General features: G+C 43.9%; 1 protein-coding gene across 1 annotated transcript; it reads left to right on the top strand.

Annotated features, from left to right (window-relative positions):
* Window positions 1-3,943: 3,943 nt before the first annotated feature.
* On the top strand, window positions 3,944-10,894 carry LOC142962638 (cysteine-rich and transmembrane domain-containing protein 1-like). The gene is given in 4 exon segments (XM_076103231.1): window positions 3,944-4,094; window positions 7,427-7,715; window positions 7,717-7,765; window positions 9,868-10,894. Coding segments are annotated over 3 exon segments (423 nt in total). The 5' UTR covers window positions 3,944-4,094; window positions 7,427-7,445; the 3' UTR covers window positions 9,972-10,894.
* The last annotated feature ends 1,746 nt before the right edge of the window (window positions 10,895-12,640 follow it).

Here is a 12,640-nt window from a genome sequence, read left to right as displayed (position 1 = left end):
TAGATTAGGGAGGCTGACTGTAGGAGTAGGCCTGGTCCTAAGGAATGAGGTCAGCTGCAGCTCAAAGACCAGGCATATTGAAACCACTCTGTAATGTGGGGGTGGGATGTGGCACCAGCTGGTAATTGACCAGGCAGTTCTCTCGTATGTAATTGTTGATTTCCTAATATTTATGAGGATTGTTTAGGTAGCTATGGCATATTTGTTTCAGCCCTGATGGACCCCAAAACTTGGATTTTGAAGCTACTGCTGATGTCATGGTATATCAGCGAGTGAGAACAGATAAGCAGGTCTCTATGCGTCATGAGTGGGTCAGTGATGTGGGTCAGTCTGCTCAGGTGGTCTCGTCCCACGGCCTTGCAGGAGTGACCGGCAACCGCTCAGCGTTGCATCAAAGTTATCGACTTGAGTTTTGCCCAAGGTGCTCTGATTTACGTGATTTAATAAATTACTCGTGATGAGACTCGGACCATGTGCTCAGTATCTGGCACATGCAAAGTCAACTTGCTGTGTGCCATAATGTTACTGTGTCCGACAGCAAACACTGGACCCGCACTGCAGTGCAGAATGATAAGATAACTTTTTAGATGAAAAGACGGGGTAAAGCTTAATCACTTGGGTGTTTTTGTTAAAACGTGCTGATTGACCTCCATGTACTGTTTGAACAAGTTTGGTGTGTATGTTTGTTCTGGGCACCTGTGAGAAACATCACATGCTCCCGTGCCATAGTTTTGAGGGATTTCCTATCGGGCAGAGGGGGAGATACGATACTGGAAATTTATACTTAAATGTTTTTGGTGACACGCAGTGAGGCGTGGGTAACGAGTTATTTTATCCACATGCACGTTTTTCTGCTACACCAGATGTAATCATCCCATGTCCTATTATGGGATGGGCACCAATGTACAGAACAAACACAGCTTTGGCATCCAAATAAAAAGGGATGAAGGTGAGGGCTGCTATGCCACAGGTGCATAACGATTATATATTGATTTGTACTACACTTCCAGAAGCATGACACGGTCTAAAACTACTCAACACGTCTACAACACAGTCCTCTTTACCTTCATCACAAGCCTTCTGACCCATTGAAAACCAAAGATTATGTCAACATGGGGTGCTTCGTAAAGGTACAAGGATTGTTGACTGTCTAGCTCAAAATACCTCTCTCATGACTGACAAGTCATGGCTTTAAAAGGAGACAAATGCACCCCTACCATTGTGATTAAAGTTAGTTCACTCTGGACAAAAACTCACAAAATGCACAAATGAGAAATGTGCCTTCCTTTGATGCATCTGCACCACAGCATGATCATAACACGGCCACCTAAATTTGATGTAAATGTCATGTAAAAATATGCCCGCATAGAATTGACTTTCACTGCAGGCTTCCAATCAATGTACATCATTTTTAACATGCGGTCATTTGCCTTTGGTTGATTTTTTAAAAATAATTATAAACTGATAAATGGGGTTATGTCGAGAATTAGTTGTAGCAGTGGTGATCAATTGCTCAGAGTGGGAGATCCCTGCTGGCACGTTTATCACTGGGCACGTGACAGTGACACATACGCTTGTCAGTAACTTTCTGGACGAGGTATCCATCACAGAGCGAGGGCCAGAAGTGTCTGCGGACATGCATCTGACAAAGCTTATGTTGTTGTCTAGAAATGTGATGATTTCTACAAACCCCCCGTATTCTTTTATTGTGACTATATGGCACAATATAAATCCATTCCTTTCAGAGGTAAAAAAAAAAAAAATTGTATTTAGTGCTACTTAACGGAATCACCCATTGCACTGAGTCCAAATAGTGACCATGAGTGTGTAAATGTGACACAAGGTTCTGCTTGCTCCCGACATAAAAGGCTTCATCTTGGCTTGTAGAGAACCAGTCTGTTTGCCACCCATTCGTGAGATGTTGTCCTTGTTCCACCGCAAACAACTTCGCTCCAGATGACCACCCCCTTGAGTTTCAATGAACTCTGGTAATCTTGCTCCATTGCCCTTTTCCACAGACAAAACTATTCCCCCCTCGCATCCCCCTCCCCACCTGGTCCCTGGAAGAGGGTTGGGCAGAGCTGGCCAGGCTCTATTTCTGTCAGCTGCTCCTGCTGAAGCCGTTGGTGCAGGCTCGGGCTAAATTGCTGGGGTGACAATGTAAACAGACACTGGTACACACGGCTAGAAGTGGACTGCATGTTTATCTCACGTATGATGAACACAACATTCATAAACTTAGCTTTGCATTTCTTTCCATTGAAATTAATGCAACTGTTTAACACGGCGACTTCTGTTACACCAGTAAAGGTATATTCAGTTCTTAGATGTGCTGCACGTTATTAACAGATTGTGTTCAGTTTCTTGGATTACACCGCTATCGTAGACAAGTATATTTCATTACTGGTATTATCTGTTTAGCTCCTGTAGGTGAGGTTTCCAGCAAAGGACTATGTGAAGGTTGTAAAGTGTAGGAAATGACAAGAAACACTCTTTTGAATTGACTTTACACGGCTCAACCTGCACTGAAAGCAAACCTGGGCCTTGTTCACAACACAACAAGTAGCTTTAGAGTGACAATGCAGAACACTCTGTGTTGCCATGCACTTTATCTTAGGATAAAGCTGAGGATTCCTTCGCTGTTTGTTGCAGAATGTCTGACATGCCTCATTGGACCGTCTCAGGTCAGTCTTCTAACAGCTGCTGCCAGGCTATTGCTTAAACCAGTAACAGTGCCTTCCACCAACATGTTTTCCATGCATGACTAGCTGTAAATATAGCTTAGCGTGTGTATGTCAGAGGGCAGGTCCTTGATTCTCGGGGGGCACCGCTGGTCTACAACTCTGCTATTACAGGCTTGTTGTTGAACACACTCATATAGTGCAAGCTTTTATGTCACTACACTGTCTGGTATCACCTTGCAGAATAGAACCCGTTTCCTTTTAAATTCTACTGTCTGTGGCAGCTGTAAAGCTGGCTGGCTGCTGGTACCTCACTATGCTCAAACTGAACTCATGCAGTGCCATGTCCGATGGAGGAACCGAGATGATGTTCACAAACCTATCTCCAAACCCTACGACCCCTTTTTATGTATGTGAAGTACACATGCATGGGTGCGTCTATTAGACAGCTATATTTAATAGTTACTTTACAGATTAATAATACACTAACGGTATGTATAGGATACTTTTTTATAGATTAACATCTCTTCCACTTCTAGCTTTCATGTGCTATATATGTACGTGCACTCACAGTAAGGTATGCATATTCACAGTAAGGTATGCATATTCACAGTAAGGTATGCATATGCATGTCTTTGCAAGTGTGTGCTTCACCCTATCTGTGAGCTGTGTCGTCGCTGCCCACCTAAAAAAGAGCAGAGACACTGACACTGAGAGCTCGTTCATTATAGTGCAAGAAACAGCAACAACCGGCACTTCAGAGAGGAATAGACTGGGAGTAGTCTGACACCTACTGGGAGAAAAACAGTAATGCACCTTAGACAAACAGGTGCATAATGATGAATAGAAACACATGATGTAACGTTAGTTAAATAAAAGAGGACCAAAATAATTGTTCATATTTATATATTGGTATATTATATTACGTATAACATAATACTTTCATGTTAAGAGCTGCCAATATTTCATAATCTTATCAAAATCAAAAGTAAAATTCCAAGGCGAGAGCAACAAGGTGTCTAATTACTGATTCACGTTTATTAGTCACCCATCCTGCCTATTCTCTCTCGCATTCATTCCATCACTGGCTGGGTGATGTTGGCCAGATGATCAAAAGTCACTTCTTTTCGCTGACGACCCACTGGTCATCGCTCTGTCTTGTGATTGGACGCGCACGAGCAGCGACAAGTGGTGTCAGCCAATCCGCGCGTTTGTTGCCCACTAGCCCGCCTCCCGTGCCGTACCCTTCAAACTGACGTCACGCCCAGCAAACGCGATACGCACTGTTTTTTTTTAGACACAAGACAAGAGGGTCGCACATTGCGGTAACAAATTCTTACAAACTCGGAAAAAAGAAGGAGTTTCTTTCTCCACAGACGTCGCTGCCATTTACAACAGACTATTCATTCAAAGGTAGGTGGCCAAGACATGTCCCGAGCTGTTATTTCTGTGCGTTTATGAGCGTAACATTACTGTCATCATTAACTCAGGGGCCTGGGAAACGGAACAGTGCTATGGGTTGGGGCCTGCAGATGCAATTTGTTATTTGCTTATAATATTTCTTAAATATTATATTGATAACCCAACCTATTGATGGCGCGAAATAACGTTGTACTAACAGGCCTACTAATACAACACTGATATCAATGGAGCGTTTATACAGAAAGGCTCATGTTAAAATGGTAATAATAAGCTAATATTAAGCTAGCTTAATAGCCACACTTAAATGAATGCTATGCCGCTAAATGTCAAGTTACGTTTGTAGAAACAAAGACCGTTTTACATTTTTGTTTACTGAAACCACTCAATGAAATATATATGTTGTCTTTTGCTGTCACTTGGTCGTGACTTGGCTCAGCCCGTGTGTTTGCCTTCGTGTGTACGTGTGAGATAGCTTCTGATTCCTCCTAATTATGTCCTCACATAAGGCCTCCCGGTCTCGTGATGTCTCTAGATGCAGAGAAAGTAAACAGAGGCTACAGAGCTGCCCTTGTGTCAGCACAGTCTCAATTACACCAAGTATAAACCCCAGCCTTATTGTGTAATACCATACACATACACATAGTACCGATGCCGTGCCATCTGCATAGGAAATGCACCAGTGTTTCAATTTGATTTCTACATTACATTTCCTCTTTAAAACTCTACATACGAAAGGGAAGTTGTTGATAATAAGGGGAAGTTTCCCGGTATCCTGTGAGATCTTTGTACATGGCATTTATTATTAGATATAGGTGATCGGGTACTTTGTTTTGTCCTTTCTTTATTCTACAGAGGTATTGTTTTGATCAAGGTTAATAACTTCCACCGGTTAAGTGGCTTATTTTTTTTTATTGTACATTGTTTAATGCCGTTATAATAACTCATATGTTAATGAACTGACTACGCGTGTTTACTCCTTTGTCAGTAATGCCATTGTCAGAGACGTCTCAACTGCACTGTCTGTGATATTATCACCATGATTCTATTGTGGAAACATTGTCCTAACTCACTCACGTGGCAAACAAATGGCAAACATGCAAATGAACAAACACACACACAGAGTAGACACACACACACTGTTCAAGCCTTCATAGGAGAGACGAGACCTGTAAATCACTTCACATCAGAGTTGAATCTGATACCAAAGGCCGGTGCAGATTTATGTGGGTACAATAAAGCCCCTTTTGAGAGAGAGAGAGAGAGAGAGAGAGAGAGAGAGAGAGAGAGAGAGAGAGAGAGAGAGAGAGAGAGAGAGAGAGAGAGAGAGAATTGTGTTGTTTCCCTTGCTGCCTCAAGGTACAACAAAAACAAACCATCAGGGATCGCTCTGTTCCCCCTGGAGCATGGTAACCATAGTTACAGAGGCCTTGCCATCTGTCAGGCGGTTAACAGACATCTTTTTGAGGAGCGCTGCACAGAGAAGCTTACTGCTGATGTGGGAGCAGGATGTACTACATTAACAGTTGTTTGTCTTTTCTTCTATGAAATGCACTCCGTATCTGTTTAACATTACCCAAGAGTCATCCTTGAACCATGTTATTCATATTATTACCAAACTAGGTGATCAAAGAGATTAAAAATATACTTTCAACCTCATAAATACAATGTTATTTTTACGACTTGGCAACCGTTTTTCTGTCTACCAATTCGACAAACGCCTCTTGGCTCATTTCAGTGTGCAGCTACTGCATTGCTTTGTATTGGATTAGGATTGGATGTGGATGGAGGAGCTGGAGTGCTATTTAGATGTTTACAGTGTGCATACACAACGTGACAGAGGAATCCAGGGAAGGCCTGGCAGACATGCAGTTTTCCGTCTGGCCCTCTGTCCTTTGTTGTGGCCGTTCTACATGAGCAGATCCAGCGATGAAGGCTTAGCGTGAGGGTTTGCGATGGGCCCGGATCTGCCTTATCAGAAGCCAATAGGTTGGGAAACGCACAATCTTCTCACGAGGTCTAGAGTGGAACGGTTAACCTTTAGACATAAAGCTAATCACAAACATTTATTGGACTTTTTCAAACAGCCTTAGAGAAATGTTCCTGGTGGGGCAACGGCATCAAAGTCTTTCCTCTGCCGCACATCGCACACAGAAACCATGAGTGTGGGATGTTGCTGTGTGTCTGTGTTTCTGAGTAAAGAGTGTTTCTGTCTCTCTCTCTCTCTGTCTCTGTCTGTCTCTGTCTCTCTCTGTATCTCTCTCTCTGTATCTCTCCCTCTGTCTCTCTCTCCCTCTGTCTCTCTCTCTCTCTCTCTCTCTCTCTCTCTCTCTCTCTCTCTCTCTCTCTCTCTCTCTCTCTCTCTCTCTCTCTCTCTCTCTCTCTCTCTCTCTCTCTGTCTCTCTCTCTGTCTCTCTCTCTCTGTCTCTCTCGCTCTCATATTCGATGAGCCTCGCCCTGCACTCTGTGAAGCTGACTCCTCTATTTGTAAAGCGTGAGCAGTAAGAAAACAGAGCTCATCGCTGTCAGCTCTGATGTGGGCCGTGATTGACTGTTGACTCATAAGACACACTCGACATGCAAACAGCGATACACTCGTCTCTCCCCGCGTGGCCGTGTGACCGTGATTGTTCGCCATGTGAGGGCTGAGCAGGCATGACGCTGCAGGAGATAAGTGGAGAGGTTAGGGAGCGACTATATGCTCTGTTCTGGGAAACAGTTGCATCACTTGTGTGCCTGTCTGAAAATGTTGTGCTCTTATATCGGGACTCGGAGGAATTCAGTGCCTAATGTGACTCTCGAGGCTGAATTACACACACACACACACACACACACACACACACACACGGTCGATACAATACCACATTGTTCTGATTTTGCAATAGAGTTTGGATGCATTCACATAACTGCAAACTAGCATGATGATGGACTGTTTAGGCTTCACAGTTCAATATATAATATCCCCAAAATGTTTATACTGTTGTTATCGTATTACCAACTTACTATCTCTTTACTAATTGTAAATACACTAATATAGTAAATGATGGTATTTAAAGTATGTAGAATTTGTATTGTTCGTTATCTATGACATATCCTTTTACAGGTATGTCAGCACACAAGTAGAAAAACAAGTTGTACTAATTTATAATATGTGACTTGTTGCCCTAATGTTTGACTCTCTCTGTTTTGACATCAGTGCTGGCATTGGTGTTTACATGATGTTACGCCCACATCCACTTCCTGTCTCTTTACTGCAGTGTTTTCTTAGCAGACTTGATTCAAATGTGAAAAGTTACACCTTCGCTCCTGTTGTTCTTGCTCCTCAGGTGACCGTTCGTCCCAGAGATGAATTTCGAGCAGCCCCCTCCGTACCCAGGCAATGGCCCCACTGCTCCGGGCTACCCAGCCCAAGGCCCGCCTCCACAGGGCTACCCAGCTCAGGGTTACCCACCTCAGGGCTATCCTCCACAGGGGTACCCTGTGAACATGGAGCAGCCTAATGCAGGGTACCCACAATACCCTGCGGGACAAATGGGCCCGGGAGGTCCTTACCCTGACCAAGGACAGCCTCCTTATGGGTACCCGGGACAACCGCAACCACAGTTTGGCTGGCAGGGGGGGGCCCCAACCTGGGCCTATGTATGGGGAAGCTCCCAAAAACACAGGTGAGTGGGAACATATGTATGGTATTCATAATGTTGTCGGAACAGAAGATGTATGATCTAAAAAGTAGAAGAGGCTCCTCCTCTGACCGGATACTTTCGAGAGTCTCAACGGGCCGCTACGACCAGGAGGGAGAGGCGAGCTAACCTGCTAACACAAGGGCTGACCAACAGCTGTATGAGCTGTTACAGTGCTATCTAATAGACCACACAACTCTGACTTTGGGCTTGATCGTGTCGTTATGAGAGATTGTATTTTTGTTAAATGGCAGGGGACACACTTTAGTGGGTATTGATTCCTGAAAATGGCATTTCTTCCCTTTTATCACATTAGCCTTTAGCTGCGCCGTCCTCATTATTTGATGTTTCAGAGGTGGTGGGAGTCTTTTGTTGTGCAACGGACTCGTGTATTTAAGAATCTGTGGGAAATGTCTGCGATGAAAGAACAGTGATTCAGAAATTGGAAAGTATTGAAGGGATCATTTGAGTTTCATCGTAACACTTAAACAGTTTTGCACCGTTCAAATCAGAATTCCTCAAAGCCTTAAATTAGCCCAGACTGTCTCTGTTACATCTTGCAGGTAGTAGGCCTTTTTTAAACAGAAGAAAGGAGGAAAAAGCACAGGTGCAAATAATCAAATGAGTGATGACTGAATTGTATTAAGCTTCAGGGTGCTGGTATTGTTCATGCCGGCTCATTGTCACAGCTTAATGGGACACTTAAATAAAACGGAGACACCTTAATGTTAGTTAACTTTGACAACAAGGGAAAATGTCTACTGTTAAAAAGGACCTATTATTCTCATGAGCAATTAATCCGTCATTTATTTTCCAGATAAAATTGATTGAGCTCGAAAGTTTGAAAGTGGCGAAAAAAGCCCAATTTCTCCCAGCCCAAGACGAAGCTGGAACCATCAAATGTTTCACTTTCCAAAAAACTTAAACGTTTAATCGATTATGAAAATAGTTGCCCGTTCATTCTGTCTTTCTGACTAATTGATTGATGAGCGAGCTGTTAGAGCAGGTGGGACAAAAACGTGTCAGCCCGCAGAGCAGCAAGTCATTAAGGATTTAGAAGTGAGAAGTCAAGCCGGTTGAAGATGAAAAGGTGTGCCGGTGCAGTAGCACCTCCCAACTGAGCATCCACAATGGAAGCTCAAAAAAAGCGCACATGTCACGGTAATAAAATATTCAAAGCGAAGCCTCCAGAGAACGCCCTGGACACCTTTTAGGTATTAGAGGGAGTCGGTGAGGTGTCGCTGCTCGCATAACTGATCGAGATAAGCCGAATGTTCTGCTATGGAGAACCTCGCTCTGACTTACAAAGACATTCATTATTTAAATATTGGCCAATCATTAACCAGTCATTTCATTATCAGAGTCCAGCGCGGTGAGCCGGCTTCACCTTATCTACCGGTCACCTTGGCAACACACAGCCCCATGTCATGAGTTACTGCGCCTGGTTGTTGTGTGCTGCATGTCCGTCTCCCTCCACATGAATGATTAATCACAAACACAACAAACGGGAGATGTTTTCATTCAGGCCTGTTGTTTGACTTGCTTGTGTGCTTGTGTGCGTGTGTGCGTGTGTGTGTGTGTGTGTGTGTGTGTGTGTGTGTGTGTGTGTGTGTGAGAGAGACAGATGGTAAACTTCACATGTGGGTAACATAACCCTTTCTCATGACTTATTTAGACGCATTGGCTGAAGGTGAAGTACATGTGACGATATAGGAACACGTCTGGTTGATGCTCCTCGTGTCGTCGGTGTAACGACACCTCAGAGCAGCGCTCGTGTTACTGAACCGTAACCGCTGGCTGATCGTGGCGCCTGGGCTGCCATGGCATTACCATGGCGATGCGCCTCCCGTGATGAATGCAGTTAGAGGACAAAATCATAGCAGCCACGGTTACACTCGAGCGTACCGCTGAAGACCCGGCGGTGAATCATCTCCGGTTTTATGCGATCAGAGGAAAACAAATCACTCATTGCTTTCTTTAAAATTGTCTCCCTTTTCTTCTCCCTATCACCTTGTTGACCTCTCTCTCTGTCTCTCACTCTCTGTGTCTCTCTCTCTCTCTCTCTGTGTCTCTCTCTCTCTCTCCAGTGTACGTGGTGGAGGACAGGAGAAGGGACGACTCAGGAGACACATGCCTGACGGCCTGCTGGACGGCTCTGTGTTGTTGCTGTCTCTGGGACATGCTGACATAACTACTCCCCCCAACTGTTCACCCCCCCCCCCCCCCCTCCCCCTTTATGTGCCTCGAGCCCCCCCCTCATCTGCCTTAAACCTTGCACTCCTTTTAAAAATCCCTCCAGTTTCCTCCACTAGTCTTCTGCCCGTCTATAAATAAACGCCTTGATTCCCATATGGAAGTCTCTGTCCGGTGCCACTTAACTCTCCCTTGATGTGAAACCCTCAGCACTGACCGGCCGTCGCTGTCCAGGGGCTACTCTGTAGCAGCTTGTACCTCGCTTCTAAACATAACCTGAACATCAGGCTCCTCGCTATAATCTTACACACACACACACACACAGAGAAACACACAACACGTATGGTAAACGCGGATCTCAGGCTCATCTACAGTGTGAGGCTCTCTTGGCACTTTATGACGATTACCTCTGTAAGATACTACTCCTGTCTGCCCTGTCAACCATCTCCAGCCCTCCCTAACTCCGCCCTTCAGCCCCCCCCCACACACCCTCACACCCCAAAGGGCACCAAGACCCCGGCTGCCGATGAGCCACAGGGCGCTCTTTAAGAAGCTACTGCTTGAAATGTATCCCTTTCATTTGCACAGAGGCCGTTTTTTTTTTTGTTTGTCCAGGTGGAATCATGTGAATGCATTTTTAACGATGACAGCGATTTATGTTTGATTACTGTTAACAGTCGATGGACACAATGTTTTTTTGTTTTCCCATGATCTTAATAGGAAAAAAATAATATTCCAATGTTATTTTTATTACATACCTTGGAAATAAAATTGAAAATGTGAAAAAAAAAAAAGTTTGGAGAAAATAAAAACATTGATTGCTTAACAGAAGAAACCAAATGACCTGTCAGATGCCTTTTTTTTTTTTTTGTTGCTTTGGATGAGAAACTTGCATTAAAATAATGTATTCCCATAAAATGGGAGGCGTTGTCATTTGTGTGTATTTGCTGTATGCGTGTGTGAGGTTAAAGCAGGGCGGGGAGTATAGATCAGCACACTGTAGCCGCCTGGGGCCTGGCCGGATCCATCAACTATTTATAACTCAGCTGCTAGTGCAGGATGCTGGTTGAGACATGGCTGCCTGCCTGACACGTTGAAGCCAAAGAACTGGAGAGACAGCTTTAAATAGTTGAGAGAGCTGCCGGTTTACTGCAGAGTTGGGTGATAATTCTCAGTGGGTTCACTACATTGTTTTGCAGCCTTCCACAGACCTGTGCCTTGCTGCTTTGATTTCAGGGTCCAGGTATGGTGCATGCTCACTGTCACTCTCACTGGAACACTTGAATGGAACAGAGAGCCATCATTGGTGTTATTAATAACACCTGTTCCCTCACTACTACAACCAGTCAACATGTCTGCTGTGAGAAAGGCCTGTCCGGCCTGTCCAGCCTGTCCGTGAGCTCTGCGGTCAGTTCCTTCCACCTCACGTCTCGGTCTTTGCTCTGATACGTGTCGTCGGCCGTGAGACCTTATATAGAGAGGCGTGTGCCTTCCCAAATCATGCCCAATCAATTTGTATTTACTCCAGGTGGTATCCAATCAAGGTGCACCAGCGTCTCAAAGACAATCAAGAGAAATGGGAGGCACCTGGGTTTAATTTACAAGCGTCACGGCAAAGCGTCTGAACACATATGGCACCGTACATCTACAAAACAAAAGAGCTATAATCCAGTTTTCGCTTTGTCATTATGGCGTATTGAGTGTAAATTGATGAGGGGGAACATTTATTTAAATGATTTTAGCACAAGGTTGCAACAGAACAAAATGTGGAAACAGTGAAAGAGGTGTGAATACACATAGTACTGTAGCCATGTGATCCATTGTCATTATAAAATATTGATTATAGATGCTTTAACCTCTTCTAACACTGCTGAAAGGGCACGAGTACAGTCAAATTATTATGCCAGTAAAAAAAACATCAATCCGTAAGCACATGGTGTTAACAGACCTACTTGTGTGAGAGGTAGTACTACAGTAGCTCTGTGTGGTTGTTTACTGGCACGGCATCAACACATCAGGGTCATTTGTGTATTAACGTTTTTCAAAGAAGAATATTTGGAGCACAAATGTAGCTATTCAGCGAGGTCGACGCACAATTAACAAAGAAGGCAACAAAAACAGCTTGTTTTTCATCAATAGAGCTTTTCCCAGTACTCCAACAACACTGCAAAGATTGCTGTGAAATGCAACTAATGTTAATGCGAGCCATTCAAGTCTGGTGGAAGTTGCTACTGTAAAAAGAACATCAGTCGTCTTCAAACACACACACACACACACACACACACACACACACACACACACACAAAGTAATGAGATGAAAGTGAACTAGACGCTGCTCAGTTGAAGTAAACAATTATGTTTTATTGATAAGGTTCTCAGAAGAGTCTCGTTTCAGTGAATGTATAAGAATCATCCTTTTGATAATACTGATTTGGTACATTATGACATCCAGCACGAGTCTCTTCACAGTGAGAGGGATCCATTACTGCTACCGCTGTTGGGATCTAGGACAGAAATGTATCTCTGCTTCCAAACCAAAAAACAGTCAAAAACAACAAACTGGGGATTGATATTGTAGATATGGAATATTAGAGTGCCACAAAACTCTAGAGCAGTAAGACCAGCTAAAGATTTTGCACATTACAAGCCACTTCCTCTTAGAAATAT

The sequence above is a fragment of the Anarhichas minor genome, unplaced genomic scaffold (genome assembly GCF_050575085.1).
Source record: "Anarhichas minor isolate MPS153535 unplaced genomic scaffold, ASM5057508v1 ptg000028l, whole genome shotgun sequence".
NCBI lineage: Eukaryota > Metazoa > Chordata > Actinopteri > Perciformes > Anarhichadidae > Anarhichas > Anarhichas minor.
Note: the sequence above shows the minus strand (reverse complement) of the source record. Positions and strands in the feature narration are given on the sequence as shown.